The 22293-nt window shown below is 36.8% G+C and overlaps 1 protein-coding gene across 2 annotated transcripts in view; it reads left to right on the top strand.

Moving 5' to 3' along the window:
- Positions 1-22293, top strand: part of Cul3 (cullin 3) — an 88279-nt gene that overhangs the window by 43428 nt on the left and 22558 nt on the right. For both annotated transcript variants that reach the window (XM_052749997.1, XM_052749998.1), the window contains 4 exons: positions 2379-2492; positions 17542-17702; positions 18873-18987; positions 20715-20943. In XM_052749997.1, coding sequence (XP_052605957.1) covers positions 2379-2492; positions 17542-17702; positions 18873-18987; positions 20715-20943 — 619 coding nt within the window. The remainder of the gene's footprint in view (positions 1-2378; positions 2493-17541; positions 17703-18872; positions 18988-20714; positions 20944-22293) is intronic.

Below are 22293 nucleotides of genomic sequence, written 5' to 3'. Positions count from 1 at the left end.
CCAGTGAGGTATATGGAGCTTGATGAATGCATTTGTAAATGGGCATGTTTTCAAGATGCTTTTTTTGGGAGGGGGGGTTTACGTACCTTTGATATTTGCAACTGATAAGCCCTACACTTAATATTTAAATATATAGATTGAAATTATTACTCATTAATAAATAATTTTACAATTATGTCTATTGTATGTGAAAGTAATTGATTAACATAACTTATCAAAACACACACACACACGCACGCACACACGCACACACGCACGCACACACGCACACAGTCAGTGTATTGATGGAGCAACTCCAGGAGCTATACCTTAAAATTAAGGTGCTCAGTCCTAAAAGCTAAAATATGTCATATTCTGGGTTTATGATATAGGCTGTTATTTTTCATATTACACATTGGGTAGGTTATGATCCCATTATTGAAATATAATAACTTACCTTTATCCAGCATATAAGAAAAAATGGAGTAGTATTTTCTGTCAAGTCAGTCTGAGTTCAATACATAGGACCTACTTGATCAAGAGAACCAATTCCCACAGGTTATCTGTGACCTTTACACCCACAGGGTGTCACTCACACTCCCATCCATACACATACGCATCTATGCGCACACACGCACGTTCTAAATAAATAAATGTTATTTCAAAAGTTAAAAAAGTACATCAGACACAATTCTCTTGGTTTTAACTTAGTCTGTTGTGTGTTGAAGGCATTTTAGTTTTTTAATCTTTGCTTCTACCCATCTTATAATGACATTTTATTTGCATGTATTTATAACTCAGATTTATAGATATGTATATCCTGATTCACTAATTAATGTGCTTCAAAAATGCACCATGGCTTGAGATTCTCCCTAAACAACAAGGCTTGACATGTGTTTGGACTGGAGTTAATGAGAGTTGAGTTGGACCGTGGGAGACTTTTGAGTCTGAATATTTGTAGAGGTGTGCAGCATAGTATTCATTTTTGTCCTCTAGTATTGGTTCTAGATCCCCATAGCAACCAAACTTCATAAGTGTTCAGTTGGTTCTTGTGTGTGGAATCTGCACGTACATACTCCTCTATACTTGAACCCATCTCTAAGTCACATATAGCAAGTACAGTGCAAATCTCTGAAAAGGCTTTTCTGTTGTGTTTGGGGATGATGACAAGAACAAAAGATGTGTATATTTTCAGTAGGAAATGGGCTTTTTCTCCCAAATATTTTTGATTGATTGTTGCTTGAATATGTGTATGTGAGACACATGGATATGAAGGTCCAATTGTAATTTCAAAGAATTATATGACCTTGGCACACAACCACATTACTTCTTTATTCTAAAGTTAGAAGTGGAGAAAGTTTGTTTTCTAGGCAAATAAATAACCATTGGGCTGATAGCACAGTAGGAAACTAGAGAAAGTGGTAGCAAGCTTGTAGGTTTGGAAAGACTTTGTCAGGTTGAGTGGTCTTTTACTGAGATTGGAGTAAGAAGTCATATCAGACACAAGGAATCTTGATGAAAATATTTAACTTGTTGAAAATGACTCACAGTTGATACGATCTTCTGTATACCAGACACTGTACTATTTGTGAAGGAGGAACAGCTAAAGAGATATTCTGCCACCGTACAGGCATTTAGATTTTAGTTGAAGAAGCAATAAATAACTATGTAATGTAGTCAAAGAGCAACGAGTAGTAGGAAGAAAAATGAAGCAGAAGGTAAAGAAGTAGAGAGCTGGAAATAAAACGAACATGTATACAGAGAGATTTTGAAATAGTGTGGGTGGGAGAGGGAGGCCAGGGAAGACTGGGGGTGAGCTTTGAGTAGAAGAAAGTGAAGTGGGACCCTGTGATTTGAGTGAGCAGGATAATGGCCAATTATGGTTGCTGCTGGAGGTTTACATTTATTGTGTTTAGAAATTTACAGGCACAGTTCTTAGTATATTCCTCATTTCAATCCTGCAAAAGGATACTATTTTATATGTAAGGAAATCAAGTTCTGTAGGTGAAATAACTTTTTCAAAGTCACAGAGCTCCTCTGAGACCTAGCATTGGCAGGCCCTCAGGCAGTTTGACTCCTTATCAGTGGTCTTCAGCTTCATACCTGGGGAAAGTGTACGAGGATATTGGGCCTGGAAGCCTGGGGCCAAGAATAAAGTCTTGTTCACTATAAGCATTTGGGATTTTATTTTACCTAAGAGGTTGCTTTTGATTCTAGAGTTCAGGAGAGAAATCTGGTTTTTATAAGCACATTTGGTAGTCTGCTGTGTGCAGGTTACAGATTAACTTCTTTGATTTAAATCTAAAGATTCTACTTGATTACTTTATTGAACAATTGATACATGAATGTATATGTATGAGTGTTTATGTGTATAAACTAATGAATTGTTCTATTAATAGGTGCGAGAAGATGTACTAAATTCATTGAATAACAACTTTCTTCAAACATTAAATCAAGCTTGGAATGATCATCAAACAGCCATGGTGATGATTAGAGACATACTAATGTATATGGTAAGTACGGTTTTCCTGTCTTTCCCTTTAAAAAAAACAATCAAACATTTCAAAGCAGTGACTTTCTGTCAATTTTAGTTGGATACCGGCTAAATCTTTGTAGCAGATGGTTTTTGTTTTAAATGTTATTTTATGTGTGAGTGTTGTTGCCTGCATGCTTGTATTGCACCACTTGCTGCAGTGCCTGTAGAGGTCAGAGGAGGACATTGTGTCCCCAGGAACTAGAGTTACAGGTAGTTGTGAATCACCATGTGGGTAATACGAACTGGACCCGGGTCACCTGCAAGAACAGCAAGTGCCCTTGACCACTGAGCCATCTCTTGAGGCCCAGGTTTAGTTTCTTAAGTAAAAATACTTCCTTTGTAAAGGCCATCATCAGCCTATGTAAATGAAATTTTAATCATTCACGTTAATATTAAAACACTGAAAAGGCATGACTTTAAAAAGTGTTTTGTTGGGTTTGAGAGATGAGACAGCTCAGTGGTAAAATACTTGCCAAGCAAGCAAGGGGGCTGGGGTTGGATCCCTAGAACTCGTACCAGTACTGAGTGGGTGCAGTGGCTCATCTGTATGTGCAGCCTTGAAAGGTGGAGTTCAGGGTCCCCAGAGAAATCTGGCTAGCTAGACTAGCTATGCTACCTGTATTGGCAAATTCTGGGTTTGCTTGAGAGACTCTGCCTCCAAAAGAATAAGAAGCAAGAGGCACATGCATATGTCCCTGCATTCACAGGTGGGAGCATACAGAAGAAAGAAAAAAATGAACCAAGCGCTTGTGCTTCAAAATAAAAAGTATTAAAAAGCCTTATTTAATACCTCTTCCTGAGGTAAAGGTAGCTAAATTACAGCATGAATTGAAAGCTGAATGTTCTAAGTTTATGAAAGCTAACTATAAATATTTACAGTGACAAAAATGTCTTATTACTATAAATAATTTCTGATAGGTATAGTCTTCATAGCTGCTGTCCATCTCTGCTGTAAATTCCTGCAGTGTGTTACTGCAGTTGGTCTTTCGTTAGTGTATGAGTTTCATTGGATACATAATCTATGTCACTTGCTATTGTTGTTTTTCATTTCTTAATCATTCAAGAAAAAGATAGTGTTTAGTGAGATGACTTGAGAAACCTTGGGATTTTCTCTCTTCTTCCTTTTAACCCCCTTTGGTTTTTGGTTTGGTTTGGCATTTTTTATTTTTCGAGACAGGGTTTCTCTTGTATGTAGCCCTGGCTGTCCTCAAACTCACTCTTTAGACTAGGCTGGCCTCAAACTTTGCGTCCCGAGTGCTCAGATTAAAGGCATGCACCTAGCCTCTGATTTTACTCTTAATTAAAAAATACCTGTGAACTTATAGAATGAAACTAAATTATTTCAATTTAATTTATTTTATCACTGCAAAATTAGTAAGTCTAATGACTTGTTATCCATGTTTTTTGTTTCTTTGCTTATGTGCATGAGTGTTTTGCCTGCATGTATGTCTGTATACCATGTACATGCACTGCCTATGGAAGCCAGAAAAGAAGAGCATTGAATCCTGTGGAACAGGAGTTACAGTTGTAAACCACAGTGTTGGTGCTGGGAATTTTTGAACCTAGGGCCTCTGAAGAACAGCCAGTGCTCTTAACCACTGAGCTATCTCTCCAGCCCTTGATATCAGTGTTTATGTTGGAGAAGTGGACATAGTGATTTTAGTTCAACCCTTTACTCTCTTCAGATTTCAGTTCCTTAGTTGCAGTACAGCAACAAAAGCTTGCCCTGGTTTCCTTCACCTAATAGAGGAAAGCTGCGTTCGGAAAGTATTTCCAGGGGGAACAAGCAACCAGAGTTGGTTTTTGTTGTTGATGTTCTGCTGAGTGAATTCAAGCAAGCCTTTTCCCCTGATTTTGTAAGGGCTTAGTGGCAAAAGGGTAAGAGAGAGACCGTCTTATTTTTCTGGGATGAAATAAGAGGTCTACCAAAGTAACTGCTTTCTGAGCATTGTTTTCTTTGTCAGGTTAGGATCCACCTTGTGATAACAGTTTTAGGATAAATGAGATAGCACATGAAAACCAAATGACATACAAGTGTGAAGGAAGCTTGCCACTCTCATTCCCATTACAGTTTTAACAGGGGGAGCCTTTAAATTCAGTACAGTTGCTAACAGTTGTAAAGCCACTTGGAATTGAAATTTTATTATTCGTTGTCTCTTAATGAACTATTTTAAAATTATGTGTTCTCATTTTTAAAAATTGTTTAATTTCTGTTTACAAATTAATGAAATCTCAAGGTTTGTATATGACTGCTTCTTACATGACCATGTCAGTGTATTACTTCCTGTCACACCTTACTCATTAAAATGAAAAAACAAAAAACAAAACACCAATTGGGTAGTGATAGGGCTTATATGAACCATTTATGAAAAGCATGGCCATAGTAATAAGCTCAGTAAAAATTAGCTAGTATTAATATTTCTAATCTCTTAATGTTTTTGTTAACCCATATAGTAGCACAATGCTGGCTTGATCAATGACTTATGCTACCCTTTCCTCTGCTCTGCTGGAGGAAACCTCATACTAGATGGGTCTGTGTCAGGATTTGTCCACTGTCACAGACCTGGTAGCCCTCTTCATTGGCTTAAGGAGTTGTAGACTCCTTTTCTGGTGAGAGTACTCTCCTGGCTAATGCTTTTCGCTCTTCTAGCTCTGCCCTCTGGCTTCTCCTAGTAAAAGACTACCATCTCCCTCTCAGAAAAGGGAAAGTATCAGGTGGACTTCTATTCTTTTCTCCTCACCTGTGTTAATGCAGGAAGGCATTTACTTAGTCATAGACCAGGTTTTTTTTTTTTTTTTTTTTACTTGTATTAGGGACCAGGAAAACCTAGTTGAATTTTATCCTGAGCATGAGTGGCTTAAACACACCCAATGCTGAAAAAATCAATTAAAAACAAAACCAAAAACATTAGAATTCTGTACCCTTAAGTTTTGGGAGTTCTATTGTTTTTGTTTTTGTTCAACTAGATTTTTCTGATGGACCGCCATCTCCCAGAGTTATTACCTACCTCTCAAGTAAATGTCTCATTAGCAAATGTGGAAACTTGCTCTCTTTTTTATATCCACTCTCTAAACACGGCCCAGTTAAGCATCTCCCTCAGTTCTTGTTCTGTTTTGTCTTTATACTGGGATCACCATGGAGGGAGGAGCTCTCCATCTCTGAATACAGAGAGCACTGCTAATCCTCGTCTTTGTTACTTTTTAGCAGCATTTGGCACAGCTGGCTGCACTTGTCTTTCAATATATTGGGCTCTGGATACTGTGACAAAGCACTTTATGCCTCCTACCTTCTGCCTTTTCCTCAGCTACTACTCTTCCTCCACATCCCCCCTTTCCTCCTCTGTAAATCAAGGGATTTGGGACTTTTGATTTTTCTTCTCATACTGCACTACTCACTCTTACAACAACACTTTGTGCTTCAGTACGTGATTCCCAAATATATATATCTCACTTTGGTTGTATTTTTAAAATGTCAGGAAGGAGTCACACCATACAACAGGGCCCACAAGAGAGGTTTATTGAGGGGAAGAGAGAAAAGGAGCAGAGAAGGGGGCAGAGACTGGTCCCTGGGGAAGAGAGCAAAGGAAGAAAGAGACAGCCGGGAGGTGGGCAAGGCCCGCCTTGTATGAGGAAACAGCAAATACACACAGGGGGTGCTCTTAGTGGCTGCAGCTGAGGATATACCCTGTCAGGACCCTAAGGGCAGGCCAGTACAGATGCCTAAATGACAACAACTATTCTCAGAGGTTTGGTTACATTGTCTATTTAGTTGATGGCTCCCTTCCTAGTCTGTGGCACCCTTCATTGTCTGTCTGCAAGGCACTCAGACTTGGCATCTCCAAATGAACTAGAATTGTAATTCTAGTTGCTCATATAGAAACCTGGCACTTCTTTTCTCCCTACGTCTTCTTACGTTCCTGTCTATTGGCCAAGACTGATCCTCTTGCATTACTTTCTTGAAATTAAAAAGTGCACTAATCTTAGAAGTATATGTGTGTGTGTGTACTAGTCCTAAAGCATCCACTAGGCACCACTCTATTCTGTTTTCTGTATTTCTCCCACAGGTGTTCCTTTGTTGTTTTTTGTTTTTGTTGTTTTCTCCTTGGTACAAAAAAAAACATATCACTTAAATTCTCTGACAGTTCTCATATTCTCTGTTTTGACAAAGTCTGATTGTTCCGACTTAGAAATTTTGAAATTTCTTGTCAAAGCTGGGGTAGAATTAGTGGTGACCTACCTATGATTCCTGCACTTGGAAGGCATAGTCAAGAGGAGTTGAAGATCATCTTCAGCCACAGAGTGAGTTAGATGCCAGCCTAGGCTACCTGAAACCGTGTCTTAAGGAAAATGACCAGTTCTTATTAGTGGTCTCTGATGGGTTTTGCTCTAGTGGTTAGCAACATTCATAGCAGTCATTATCCCATCACTTACTGAAATTTGGAGCTGTGATTTAGTATAAGAATTATTTGAATAAAAGACTTACTTGTGGATCTGAAAACTGAGTTCATGAGTGGAGGTTGGGGATAGGGTGCTGGCTAATGCAGTTTGGAAATTCTAGACAGGGCATTGATTCAATCTGGTAGGTCAGAGTGAGACGGTGAGGTTTCATGTCCTTGAAACGCTGTATTATTTTAAACTTAGGAATTGTTTATTTCCAAAATTTTACATTTAATATTTGGAGCCACCAAAATAAACCTTCAGAAAAGGTGGTATTATTCTAACTGTATTGTGTGATTTCTACTTATACTGAACTGAGGACATGGACGGTGAATGCCTGTACAACCATTGTATGTCATAAAACCTAATGCAGCTCCTTGTGCAAGCTAGACACAGACAAGAAGTATAGTACCTGATCTTTTTGAATTGACTGCCTTTTTAAAATCTTATTTAAATTCAGAAGAAAAAAACTTCATTCCATAGCCAATTTTTTTTCTTTATGTCTTTCATTTTCTATTTCACACTTTTTAAATATATGTACTGTTCTGGTTTTAATTCAGATATATCAGAAATGACATTTTAAAACTAAGAAAAATGTGTATATGTTGAAATGAAGTAATTTTTGAAATATTAATATGTATTATTTATATTTTATTAATTCTTTGAGAATTTCATATAATATATTTTGACTATATTTATCCCCTTCCTCAACTCCTCCCATACACCCCCCCCCACCTCCTTACCTACCCAACTTCATGTTCTCTCTATGTATTAAGTCCAGTCTGTGTTGGCCAAGTACTCCTGGGTGTGAGTAGTTGTCGATACACCGGGTGTTGGTGTATGTATCCATATATACCATTAAAGATGACTTGAGTTTTCTCTCCTAGCAGCCATCAAATACCAGTTCAGGATGGGACTTCATGCCTACATCCTCTCCTGAGCTAGTCCATGTCCCTTCCCCCCTCCCCATTTGAGCTCATTCAGGTCTTGTGCATACTGCTTTGATATACATCTTTGTTGTATCTGGAAAACAGTTTCCTTGAAGTCATCCACTACCTTTGGCTCTTAAAATCTTTCCACTCTCTCTTTCACATAGATCCTTCTGTCTTTGCAGGGAGGTGTGAGATTCGAATTACCTATTTGGCAGGTGAAGGCGTTAAGAGTTTGTAACCACTTTAGTTAAATTCGCTTTTTATTTTGTTGGGTTTTTGTTTTGTTTTATTAGATTTATTTCTTCTTGTGTTTCAGTTGCCTGCATGTATGTATTTGTGCCTACTGCCCTTGGAGATCAGAAGAGGGCATGAGGTCACTTGTAACTGGAGTTAGAGTTTGTTGTTATGGGTGCTGGGACCTAAGCCTTCTGTTGTGAGCAAGTACACTTAGGTGCTGAGCTTTCATTCCAGCTCCACATTCATTGTGTCCTTATGTGTAGCTTTTAAGATAGTTTGAGGTTGGAGGAAGTTTCATTTTCAGCTTGGATTATCTAAAAAACTGAGTGGGAAAAAAATTAGAAATTCTTTTGATGCAGAATCTGATGTAATCCAGGTTGATCTGAAACACACTGTGTGACAGAAGATGACCGTGAATGTCTGATCCTCTTGTCTCCACCTCCTGGTTTCTGGAATTGCAAGAGTGTGCCATCATGCCTGTGGTAGTGAGGAGGAAACCTAAGGTTTAACTGCATGGTAGGCAGGTACTCTACCAACTGAGCTACATTCCTAACCATATTTGAGTGTTTTATAGAGTAATATTATATTAACAGTTTTAGTTATTTGTGTTAATTGTAACTATTAACATTTGGTTTACTTTTTTCTATATACTAGGGAAATAAATAAGGGAGAATTTTATTTATAAATACCATGCCCTATATAACATATTTAACATGACCTCTTAAAGATTTATCAAGACAGAGGTGAGGAAGAGGAAACAACACATAAGGGATTAGGGAGTATATAAAGGAATTAGTGGGAAGACAAAAATACATTAATGTGCTCAGAAACCATGGCCATTAATCCCAACAAATACATTGTTGATCTTTGAAAAAAGTGTTGATAGAATCTTCCAGATGACTTTGTCTTTATCCTCCAAGGAACAGAAGAAATTTGGCTCACATGGAACACAGTAACCTTCCTTTACACTTTGTCTGGACCTCACTAGAGTATTCAGAACTGGATTTTGTATTATATTTATAACTTTTCTAAAATTTCCACACATTTTGATCATGTTTTTACTCCTCCCATATCTACCCACCTGACTTCATGCTCTCTCTCACTTAAAAGAAAATCAAATAAAAATAAACTCAATAAGACAAAAAATAGCAAAGAAAAAATGTGCAAAAAAACCCTGGAGTATATTTTGTGTTGGCCAACTACTCCTGGGCATGGGGCCTTCCCCTGGAGTGTGGTTGATATAAGTGATAAATGACACTCCATTGAAAAAAAACTAGTTTCCCTCTTCCTAGCAGAATAGCAATTGCAAATAGCTTTGCTAAGGATGGCACTTTGTGTGCCCTTCCCAGTTCAGTACTGGGATTTTGTCTGGTTTGAAACTGTGTGTGGGACTTGTGCTTATAGCACAGATTTCTTGATAAAATACGTGGAATAAAGCTTACTTTGGAGTGGAGTGCTGCCAATTTATGTGGGAAGCTTGAAGCAGAGAGGAAATGCTTAATGATGAATTAAGAGAGGCTTGGTTGGTGTTAGTTCCTTGGTGTAAGTTAATTTACTTATTTAACCCTCTGGGTGAGCCTGCTTTTCCTTATCTATGAACCAGATTTATTGTATAAGGGCCCTGGTACTTTCTGGGAGCCAGAGAATTCTTAGTGCATGCTTGGAATTCCTGGATCCTCTCCTAGAAATAGGCATGTATTTGTTTATGTACCACACAAAACTTGCTTTTATTTTCATGGCAAGGGGCCTGAAGCCATCTGTAGAATATAGTAAGGATGTATTGGTTAGATCATTAAAATTTTAGGGTTCTTTCAGCTCTAAGGCTTTGAACTATTTTAATACTGAAAGTGAACAGCAAGATATTATATCTGGGGGGAGGAGAAGGAAGGAAGGAAACAGGCCGCGTAGGTAGATTGGTATTAAGTGGATCACAGTTTCTTTCGGAACTCTTAAAATTAGACTGATAGCAACCTTGTATGACAACACTTTCACCGTATGGAGACAGGCACTAATTTTAAGCACTTTATGGTTTAGTCTTCATAATGTATGGTTTAATCACCGTTTTTAGGTAGTTATAGCATTAAAAGTAGTTAAGCAATAAAAATAAAATACTTGCCTGAGTATATGACAGTAAATATCTCTTATTACATAGCTCTCTATCCTTTACTTTATTATACCTGGATAGTAAGTTGAATATTATCGTCTCCATTTTGTGGGTAAAGAAATTTAAGGTATAGTAATTAAGAGTTGGGGTTAGAGGGGTTGATTTAGCAAGATTATTTAGTTATATCCAGGGTATTGTAGGATATTATTTTAAGGTGTGTTACTTTTGTTTATGTTGTATTTGTCTAACTCTGTGAAGCTGTGCTATTTTGTCTGTCTAAAACACCTGATGGTCTAATAAAGAACTTAATGGCCAATAGCAAGGTAGGAAAAGGATAGGTGGGGCTGGTAGGCAGAGAAAATATATAGAAGGAGAAATCTGGGAGGAAAGAAAAAAGAAGTAGCCAGAGAATGAGGAGGATTCTAGAGTAAAAAAACAACCAACAACAGAGTAGTGAGCTGATTCCCAGTCTTTTTCATTCTGTGCTTGTGGTCTTAACCACTTTTGCTATACCACCTTAGAATGTTATAGTCAGTCATACAAATCATCTCTGATAGAATTGGTGGTAAACCCCAAGTGGAACTAACATTCTCCTTTGTGTTGTGATTCAGTAATGACTGGCTCTGTTTTCATGCTCCTTCTCTTCAATTGTTTTAAAACAGTTAATTCTGGTTTCACATACCTAACTTGGGAATGATGACTAAAGCTATGAAAACATTGAAAATTGTTTTCTTGCTTTTTATGTTGAAAGTGATAGTAAAAATCTCACTGAAGAAGTAAGTCACTTTCTAAGATCAGTTATGAGCACTTCATGGGAATGAATACTTAAGCTCTGAAACCATTGGCACCTTGGCAGTTATGCTGTCGTTTATTGACACATCATAAGCCTGTGTTGTCTGATGCTGCTGTTAGCTCTTTGGTAAGTGCATCTGCGTGGCAAACTTATATTTTTTTTACTGCTTTCTATTTGAAGTGTATCATTTGTACCATGCAGCATGCTTTCTAACCCCTTCTCTCTTAGTTTCTTTTCCCATTGCTGTAATAAATTGCTTTGGCTTCAGAAAGGTTTACTTTAGCTTGCAGTTGAAGGTACACTGTGGCAGGAAGTCCAGGGAGCAGAGGAGCTTGAAGCAGCTGGTCACTTAACGTCCACAGTCAGGGGAGAGAGAGCTGAATGGGAAGTGGGTGTGGCTGCTCAGTTTTCTTCCTGTTTGCACAGTCCAGGATCCTCAGTGAACTTGATCCCAACAGGCATGGCCAGAGGCCTATTTCCCAGGTGATTCTAGATTCTGTCAAGTTGACAGGTAGCACTGACCACCACAGCCATAGGACAGCATTTGGTCTTAATTTTAAATATTTATTCATTTACACTTAAAGTAATTATTGATATATGGTTTTTTATTGATTTTTTTTTTTGGCCTTGTTTTAGACTCGTTTAGCTAAGATTTATATAGTCAGTTGTTAATTTAGTGGTTACTAGAGCAGTTAGAGTATCCTTGTCACCTTAAGTTTTTGGTTTTTTGAAGCCACTTTTTTGAGTAAGATAAGGGTCGTAGAACACTGGCTTCCTGGGTTGTGTCGCGGCCTCCCCACTCATCCCTCCCCCCCTATAGATAGTATTCAGATAGTGGTGTCTGAGTTAATTGTTTTGTGTTGGGGAAGGGCAGTGTTGATAGTTGTGAATTGAGTGCTAGTACTGCTGTATGTGAAAAACTGAAGGCTGTGATACCTTCTAAAGAAAATTTAATTTTGTTTTAGTAGGCTGACAAAATAGAACATGTTCTAGTGGAAACTACTTGAAAGAATTATTAGTGTTGACCTGTTTTTAGTTCCTTCCTTCCTTCCTTCCTTCCTTCCTTCCTTCCTTCCTTCCTTCCTTCCTTTTTTTTTCTAGGCCATAGCTCTCTATACAGTGGCTGTATCATCCCCTTTGAGATCTCAGCTGAAAGCCTGAGATTTGTTCTGTTGTGTTTGGATGTTTTATTTTGGTTTGGTTTGGTTTTTTGTCTATGTCAGTAACTGCCCAAGACCTGCATGGCTTAGTTCTGGAAACCTGACTGGGGCCAAGAGGGAATGCAGAAAAGACACAGACACAGTTGTAGAAAAGCTGAGACAGGATGGGCCTTGTGCTCTCTGATGGAGACCCAGCAGCAGCAGCCATCCAGAAACGGAGCACTTTGATTTTATGTATCTGAGTGGAGAGGGGAGGTTGATAGTACACAGCTGAGTGGGGAGGCGGGTGGTTTAGCTCCTCTCATCTGGCTAGGGGAGAAGTCTGGGCTGTAGTTGTCCCAGATCAGGAAGCTGTGGCTGATTGTTACCCCGTCAACTTCCACACTTGAACCAGAGGAAGGTGTTGTCAATTCCCGTGGGTCTGAAGTCCTGGTGACTTGACATGGCTGTGCTTGTGTCAGCAGTAGCACACATTCCAGTAACCATCTCCTGATTGACCGAGTTTGGTTCTTTCTTTCCTCTTCAGAACCCTTGTCTGTTTGATAGCCAGCCCCCATAATCTAACCTGTGACATTGTGCCTGACCTCTCGGGATACTAAGTGACAGTAAGTGTGTTAGTGCTAGTATGCAGTGCTGCTCTAACTGTACTTGCTTTTCTTGGCCCCAAAAGTCCAAGTTGCCATGGTGATTTTAAACACTGGGGTTGGTGTGTGGGGTGGGTGGGTAGTGATGGTGGTGGTGGTGGTGGTGGTGGTTTGGATTTTTAAGATATGGCAAACACCATCCTATAGAATTCTTCTTGCAAAACTGGACCTCTTAACCCGTTACTAACCTCCCCCCAGTCTCCAATTTTGATCTTCGTTTGCGTCAGTGAATTTGATTACTGTGGTACCCTCTGTAAGTGAATCAATACAGAATTTGTTCTTTTTCACTTAGCACCTGCTCCTCCATGCTATAGAATATGTTCTCTTTTTAAGTCTAAATAATACTCCATTTTATATATACACCACATTTTGTTTGTCCTGTCCACTCATCAATAGTCACTTTTTAATTGGAAGTTGCTGCTGTGAACATTGGAATACACATACCCCTCCAGGACCCTGCTTTCTATACCTGATAGGGTGTGTACCTAGAAGTACATCTGCTCAGTCATAGGTGAACTCTGATTTTAATTTTGACAGTAATTGATGCTGCTTTTTATTGTATCCTGACCACCACTTACTGTCTGTTATTTACTTGTTGTTCTTGTTCTGTTTGAGTTTTTATTTGTTTGTTTGTTGAGGGGGGTGGGCAGAATTTCTGTGTATCCCTGGCTTTCCTAGAACTCCCAAGCTGGCCTCAAACTCAGAGATCTACCTGCCTCTGCATCCTGAGTGTTGGCATTCAAAGTGTACCATTACACCTGGCTTAGTTTTTATTTTAATAGTGGGTTTTTATTTTAAGGCTAAGTGGTAGCTTTGGCAGTTCTTTCTATTGTTGTCAATATTACATATGGTTGCTATTTGAGGTAGATGTTATGGATAAGCAAACAGATATGAAGATCATATTTAAGTGGCAGAAATAGGACTGATGGAAAGAAATACTTTATGCTCCTTGGGGTTTTTTGTTTGTTTGTCTGTGCCTCACATTTGTGCAGTGCTTGCCAAAACCAGAAAAGGGCATCAGATCCCCGAGAGTGCCCAGGTGTGGAGTTAGAGACCGCTGCTAGCCACCATGTGGGTGCTGGGAATTGAATCTGGATCCTCTGGAAGAGCAGCCAGTTTAACCACTGAGCCATCGCTCCAGCCCCTGACCCAGTGTTCCTAACCACTGAATTAAGTCACTTGAATACATGTCTTCTGAACTCACATGGGTCTAATAGAGATTATTTCCTAGTGATATCTTTTTTCTTCTGCTTATAGATTATAAAATTTTACAGTGGAGAACAGTATATTTTAGTATGAATTGGTATAATTTATATAGCTTTACACAAACCTGGTTTTCATTTATCTTATATTTTGGTAGAAAGTTCCTGAGTGAAAATTACAGAATTTTTTCTTAATAACTAGAATGTTATTTATTTTAAAGTACTTACATCCTTGTGAAAGATTTTGAGCTCACTTTGCAGTGGTTGAAACCATGACCGAGTTTAAGGCATCCAAGTCTCCACACCAGGTTTTTGGTAATGCTGCACCTGTGCTTTTCTTCGAAGTTTATCAGTAGGTAATGCTGTGTATTCACACAGTAAGTGTGCAGCTTACGACTTTACACCTGACCTGGTACCCTTTGTACAGAATGACATACTTGATTCATTTTGTAAACTATGAGCTAAAATTAGAATTTTTCTGAGTCTGTAGAAGAACCTTTTTTTTGTGCTTTGACTTTTTACTATTATTTCTGTCTTCACCGAGTTAGGCCTTTTTAACCTCTACTTCATGGCTTGAAAGGAACCTTATTTGAAAATACTTTTATATTACTTTTTATTAAACATGATTGCCTTATGATTAAGCTTATTCGAGGCTCGTTCTAACATGTTCTGACAGACTAGTTATTCAGTGCTTAGTTTGGGAGTATTTTGTTGTTGTTGGGGGCTTTTTAATAAAAGTGTGAGTTTTAAGTTTTTTAGTGTTTATTTCTTGTTTACTAGCAGGATAAATATTTAATATTTGTAAAGTTTTTTTAATGTTTTTGTTCTTTTCCTATTATAAGAAATGAATGAAAACATTGTTATAGATTCTCAAGTGAGAAATTGAGTTTAATTAACCCACTTGTCAGCTTGATTCATCATCTTTCACAGAGAATATTTAGAGCATTATAACTTTGGCCGTGAGTGAGGTCAGCTGGGAAAGTGTAGGTGAGTAACACATGACTATGGCTCAGGAGGGTATTGTTAAGTTAGATTGTCGGACATTTCATAAAGGCTTCCTTGTACAGAAGAACTAAGTTTTCAAACTTGGTATATAATCAACCCAAAGGTGGAACTTAGAATTTGTGTCTTAAATACTCTACTTAATTCTTTTTCTTTCCTTTGGAGCTTTTAAATTGTTATGATATTAATTTATTTTGTCTATGTGTGGAGTCAGAGGAAAACTTGGGGATGTGGGTGTCTCTCTTCCCTCCCTGTGTTCTGGGAGTGGAACTCCACAGTCGGTAGGCTTGGCAGCAAGCACCTTTGCCCACTGAGCCATCGCCAAGGCCGCGCCTTTGGTTTTGTTTGTTTTTGTAAATATGGCTTGCTTTTTTTTTTTGCATAGCCCAAACTGACCTAGAGCTTGGGATTCTCCTTCCTTAGCCTACTGAGTACTGGGCTTATTGGTGTATGCCACCACCCCCACTGTTTTTAATCTTGAAAGCAAACATTGTTTCAAATGAACACTAGATGGGAATAGTAGAACTGAAATTTCCCTCCTTTTGCACACTGATTTTGAGTCTGTAGCCACTTACCCTGACTTTTTTTGTAGCATGACTTCTAATACCATTCTTTGAGCAATAAAACCATTTGGCCCACTTATGGAGGTATTCCTTTACTCTCCTTTTTTTTTTTTGGTTTTTCGAGACAGGGTTTCTCTGTGTAGCTTTGCGCCTTTTCCTGGAACTCACTTGGTAGCCCAGGCTGGCCTCGAACTCACAGAAATCCGCCTGGCTCTGCCTCCTGAGTGCTGGGATTAAAGGCGTGCGCCACCACCGCCCGTCTCCTTTACTCTCTTTAGGTTAGCTTTCTCAAAAACTACTTTGGCATGTATGTTTTGGCACTTTTAGACATGCTTTTGTATTCTGAGTTTGATCTTTTATATCATAGTAAACAGGTGTCTTGGTGCATTTTAGCCATCAGGAGGAAAAGGATAAATTTTGCTAAAATGATAGAAGCTTTAATATCTGTGGATAAAGCGAAATACTTATCTGTTGTAAATAATAAGTACTCACTAGGCCTTAATTAGACATTGAAGGAAGGAATTTGGCTTGAAAATCACTCGGTTAAAGCTGTACATAGACTCTATCTCTCTACCCAACTCCCACAGTAGTGCTTTCTTAAAAATTGCTAGCCAGTCTTTATAGTTGTTCTTAGCAAGGTCTGAAAAACTATTCTTTTTAAGATACTGTATTAAAGATGCTGTGTTTACAAGTTGGTTTATGAAGTGAGCTATGAGCAAAGTAAGTAGCAAGATCTGACTCCTTGCCCAGTTCTGTGAAAGGACAGGTATGAGATGGTACCCATGTTTTGATTCCTCCTTTTACCCCCACGGTCTGCCTCCCAAGCCTAGGAAGGTTCATGTCTACTATAGACTGCTTGTGCAAGGAGTAACTCCTGGGGGAAAACTATTAATAGATTAAAATGGGGTTTATCTCTATGCTGATAAAATACACATTCCCTTATGGAACTTTCAGATACTTTTCATAATATTTTATATTTAAAATACCTGAATTTTGGATTTTGAAAGGCAAGCTAAAAGCAGACAATTTTGTTTGCACTCTTTGCAGTAGATGGTTACTAATGTTGGGCTTAAACATAATTGCACTTTGGTCTAATCCTGAGATTACAACATTTAAAATTAGTCCTTAATGTATTATCTCTTGGGGATGACTTTTTAAGTCTTGGCCCCTTTTAAGACTAGTAAAGAGTCTTTTTAAATTAACGGAAACATCTGCAAAAACATAGAAATCTTGCAGGGATTTAAATGATTAGAACTACATTATTTACTGTATTACATAAAATCAACAATGTAGTAACAAAAGGAGATTCCTATTGGGGTAAGTTGTGAAAATGCTCTTTACCTTCAGGTTGAATTCCTTCTCAGTGCTAATAAGCAGTAAACAAAGCACTTGGCATTTCCACTCAGCAAATATTTCAGTGTATCTTACCTTACTATCTACCCTTTTACACTAAGGTCTTGTGAACTAGTTTAACACATATAAGCCTTTGATAAGTGTTACAAATTGCAGACTTTGTCTTACTTGATGGTAATTAGCCATACATGTCAAGCATTTGCCATAAATGAATACTACTAATTTTATATAGCTACACTTAAGTTTCTGGTATGTTTTTTATACTTTCATTGGCTCTCTGGTGTGTCTTCTTATAATAATTGTTTAATGTTCCATAGGCTTATAATGTAGCCGAAACAAACAAACAAACAAACAAACAAACAAACAAAAAAAACTTGTTCCATTTTTATCAGGACTTCCCATTTTATCCATTTTAGGTTTATAGTAGACAAAAATTATTTTAAATTTGTTTGATTAACCATGGTAAATTGTAAAGATTTAATTTTACATAATTTGAGAAGACTAGAAGTTCTGACATGCTTAAAATTATTTTTATTATAGGTTATGATTATTTTATATTTGCATCAATTTTGATTAATACTATTTTGTTTTAACTGCAGGACCGTGTATATGTACAACAAAATAATGTAGAAAATGTCTACAATTTGGGATTAATAATTTTTCGAGATCAAGTTGTACGTTATGGGTGTATTAGGGATCATCTTCGGCAAACTTTGTTGGATATGATTGCCAGAGAACGGAAAGGAGAAGTTGTAGACAGGTATACCATTTATCCTGTTGGTTTTGGCTTTTTAGTGTTTATCTTAAGAACTGATTGATGAAATAATTTAATTAACAATTAAAAACTTCAATGTTTAGTATTTATTAAAATCTTCAAAGACTTTCACTGTTTTCAGTTACCCAGAATTTAAGGATAGTTATCTTAAGCTTTTTTATTTTTTAAAATTAGTTGGTTTTCCATCTTGGAAGAAACAAACCATCATTTGTTTGTTTTTACTATGTAATAAACTTTTAGTCTCTTAGATTTTTTTTTCCTTTTAAGGGCTCTTTTTAAATAATTTTCTCCTTCCTCCTATTTTTTTAATATTTTGTTTTCTTTGCATTCCTAGGAATTGAACCTAGGACCTTGCTTATGCCAATGTTGCATCTATAGCCTACCCCATCGTATTTTAGTAGCAGGGTCTCACTATGAACACAGACTACTGTTGGAACTCCTGAACACAGGTGTTTCCTCTCCAGTCTCCCAAAAAGCCTAAACTATAGGTATATACCATTGTGCCTTGGTGGACTTTTGTCTAACTTTGACTCTTTTTCTTTCTTTCTTTTTTTGGTAGAAAAATATTGAATGTACCCTAAAATATCCTAGAACCACTTCCATGTCTTACCTATCACTTTTCTTGACATGACAGGACCATTTTTGTAATATTGTTGCTGGAGTGGTTTGAAACCTGTGGGATTCCTTCTCTCTTTGGTTTCAGAGGAGCAGTGAACTAGCAGAGTTCTTACTGATTGAACTTGGTATTTAATCAGGATTGTTCTAAAGTCATTTAGTAAAAAATGTTGTGTTACTTTGGTTTTAGCATAGGTTGTTCTGCTGTCCAGCTTACTCTACCTTACCTGTGTACCTTTTCCTCTCCAGTCATATCCCATTAAACTAGCTCTGTATTTTTAAGTAAATAAAAAATTTTTCTTAAGCATACTTTCTTTAAAATTTTTGTATGACAGGGTAAGGATGACTTGATAAAGAGCTTCATAGTAAAGATGGGCTTTTTGATTAAAATTATTCCATATCCATTCTTAATGAGTTTCCTATGGAAAACTGGTCACTTTGATAAAAGCTAAATGTTATAAAGGTATTTCTAGTAAATTTTGTATACTTTACATGTCTTTAATATATTCGATTATCAATTAATGAAACTTCTTTTGACAGAGGAGCAATAAGAAATGCTTGCCAGATGTTAATGATTTTAGGCCTTGAAGGAAGATCAGTCTATGAGGAAGATTTTGAGGCTCCTTTTTTGGAAATGTCTGCAGAATTTTTTCAGGTAATCAATGATTGTATAGATAAATACTCTTTTATGATGATCATAGCATCATTCAATGTAGTTAACCAACCTGAACATTTTAACCTGTTTTGGCTAGAACCCATTGGAGAGAGGATGATACAACACACACACACACACACACACACACACACACACACACACACACACACCCCAAAAAACTCTTTAGAACCCCTACTTTATGTTCCTACACACTATTGAGCTGCTCATTGATTTAATAAAAGTTTCCACTTTAAAATTGTATGTTTAAAAAACTAAGCTTAGAGGTAAGTGCCCTTAAGATTTTATTGCATTTATTTAATTACAGTAAATTCACAGACACATATCACTAATGAAATCTCTCTACAGGCTTTTTCTATCAGTTATCAATATAATAAATATTAGCAATGTGTGTGATTCCATATGGCATATTTGCCTAACTTTAAGGTTACTGATTAAGAAATTAAAAGCTGACCTCAAGAAAGTAAAATGATTAAAAATTGAATGCTACCCCAAACCAATTAAATTCTAAAAGCAAGGCTATATTAGAATAAATTAATAATGAAGTATGATAATAACACTGAGTGTTATTGATTAACCAGGCATTCTTCCCTTATACAGTAACTGTGTTTTACAGAGAAAATGTAATGGTGCCCAAATTTTAGACATCTTACTACAATACTAAGTTTTTACTCTGATAATATGCTTTAAAAATAAGTCAGTAGGAAATTACTGTTATCTTAGAAAAGTTCAGTAATTCATTCGTAAGAGTCATTAGATGTGCATTAAATTAGAACTTGATAATTTATCTATACACAAACAAACAAAAATGGAGTTGCTGCCTTTTTCCTAATTGGTTTGTAGTTAGCCATTAGAAAAGTCTTTGGCCACGTTGAAGAGGCTGAGTCATGCTTTACAAGTTTATAATCTTGGAAGCAGTGCTTATTTTTAAATAATGTATCAGCTGGTTTTAGTGCTAATTTTTTTCATCTCCAAAATATGCTGTAATGAGCATATGCGTGTATAACAAGTGTACTTAGAAACACATGCACACTGTTATGAATGGAGATGGACTTGCCAGGATTTTTGTTTAGTATAAGTGTTCTTAGGAACTTGACTTTAAAGACTAAAACTACTTTTGCTAGGTTGAGAATGTTAGTACATTTTTGTATAACATATATCAACATGTCTTACTATGCAATTCTTAGATATATTGATTAATGTTACTATCAGATACATTAAAATCTTATTGGGATGACACTAGTAATTCTGAAAGTAGTAAGGCTAGTGTTTGATAGACAAGATTAATAGTTATTTAAATGCTCTTTTTTTCACATTGCATATATGTGTACTTTAAGGTTGGGAGTGGAGTGGCAGGAGAACTTCAGTAACAATGGTCTGTCAGCAAAGCATATGACGAACGCAGTGAATCTTTCTAGTTACAGTTTACAATATAATGGAAGAAGTTCCCCTGCTGACTTGGGTCAGATGCATAAATTTGTATGTAGTACATTAGCAGATCTTTAAAACACTCTGCTTACAGGTAATTTATTAATGTTTTATGTAAATAAATGCTTTAAACGCTAATTTAGACTTAATCTGTAGTAAGAAATTGCATGAACTATATTTAGCTGTTATACTGCTTAGTATGTTTCATTGTAATGCTATAGAAACCCTGTTAGAAGAGAAACAACGTTTTTCTATTGTGCTTTTAAAATTCTTAATTGCAGATGGAAAGCCAGAAATTTTTAGCAGAAAACAGTGCTTCGGTATATATAAAGAAAGTAGAAGCTAGAATTAATGAGGAAATAGAGCGGGTGATGCACTGCCTTGACAAATCCACAGAAGAGCCGATTGTGAAGGTGGTTGAAAGGGAACTCATTTCCAAGCACATGAAGACAATTGTAGAAATGGAGAATTCTGGGCTAGTGCATATGTTGAAAAATGGAAAGACAGAAGGTAAGTGCTATCAATTAAAAATAAATCTTTATTCTACCCTATCAGTCATTTTTAATTCTAACTTAACAAATGTCAGTTTTCAAAAGGCTATACTTTATAATAATAATTTATCCCAGTTAGCACTAGGGTAGAATTAATGATAGAGCTTTATGTTGTATTATATATGAAAATGTTAACATATTTCTAGTGAATTCAGTGGGTTTCCCATGCTTTTTACATTTTGTTTCCTCATTTCATTCTCACTAGTGCAAAAGAAGTTTAATGTTTAACCATAGGCCAGTGGCTTCCTCCTTGTATGCTTTCTTAAATACCAGTTAGTGTGAGGGCTCTCTAGTCTCACATACATTCTTACAAGGTTGTTGTGTCTGTGTCCATCTGTCTGCCTGCCTTCCTGTGTCTGTGTTTGAGAATATTTAGAAAAACTAGTAGACAAGTCAAAAAAAAGTTAGCATTTTTTTTAAGATAATGTATTAACTATAGCAGTCATTGTTAACTTTAATTTACCGTATTTGCTCTTGAAAGGTTATATAAATGATTGGTGTTCTTTAAGAAACTCTTGGTTTCTAGTGCTTTGCTTTGAAGTTTCCTTTTACATGACAATGGTGATTTTTTTTCAATAGCCATTGTTTTCCTGCTTCCTTGATTGAAAAAAAAAAAAAACCTTAGTATTCTAGCTGCTTACTATTAGTGAAAGGAGACATACTATTTGTATGAGCTAGATAAGGAATGAAAAAAGTTTTGTTTGCTTTTTAAAAACAGAATTATCAAGACAAGACCCAGAAGGGGCTGGCCGGTTTTAGATACATACTGTCAGGAAAAGACTTAACCTCTTAATCTCTAATGGAATCCTTGGCTTATATTTTAGTTATAGGTTTAACTATGTGGTAGATTATAAATATATTATATACACACACACACACACACACACACACACACACACACACACACAGTTACTGGTTTTTATTAGCAAGGGTGCCTTTTTTTTTCAAATGGAACTGTTCCTTGTTTTGTTTTTGTTTTTTATTTTTGTTGTTTTTCAGAAAACAAGTTTTCTGGTTTATTTGCCGTGTCTTCTAAAATACAATACTCTTGGATACTTGTCTAAATCAGATGATAACATTTTTCAAAAACAGTTTTACTGCATATATTTATTGTGTGCATTATATACATGCATAGAAGTCGAGAGAACAACTTGTGGAGTTGGTTATGCCATGATGTGAGCCCTGGGAATTAAATTCAGGTCATCAGGCTTGACAGGTGCTTTTAACTCCGGAGCCGTCTCACAGGCTCCTAACAAGCCTCTTGGAAAGGAATAGATAACAGATATTTCAGGCTTATGTGCTGCTACCT

This window comes from Peromyscus californicus, unplaced genomic scaffold, assembly GCF_007827085.1.
Source record: "Peromyscus californicus insignis strain IS unplaced genomic scaffold, ASM782708v3 Scaffold_21__1_contigs__length_65335640, whole genome shotgun sequence".
In the NCBI taxonomy this organism is placed as follows: domain Eukaryota; kingdom Metazoa; phylum Chordata; class Mammalia; order Rodentia; family Cricetidae; genus Peromyscus; species Peromyscus californicus.
Note: the sequence above shows the minus strand (reverse complement) of the source record. Positions and strands in the feature narration are given on the sequence as shown.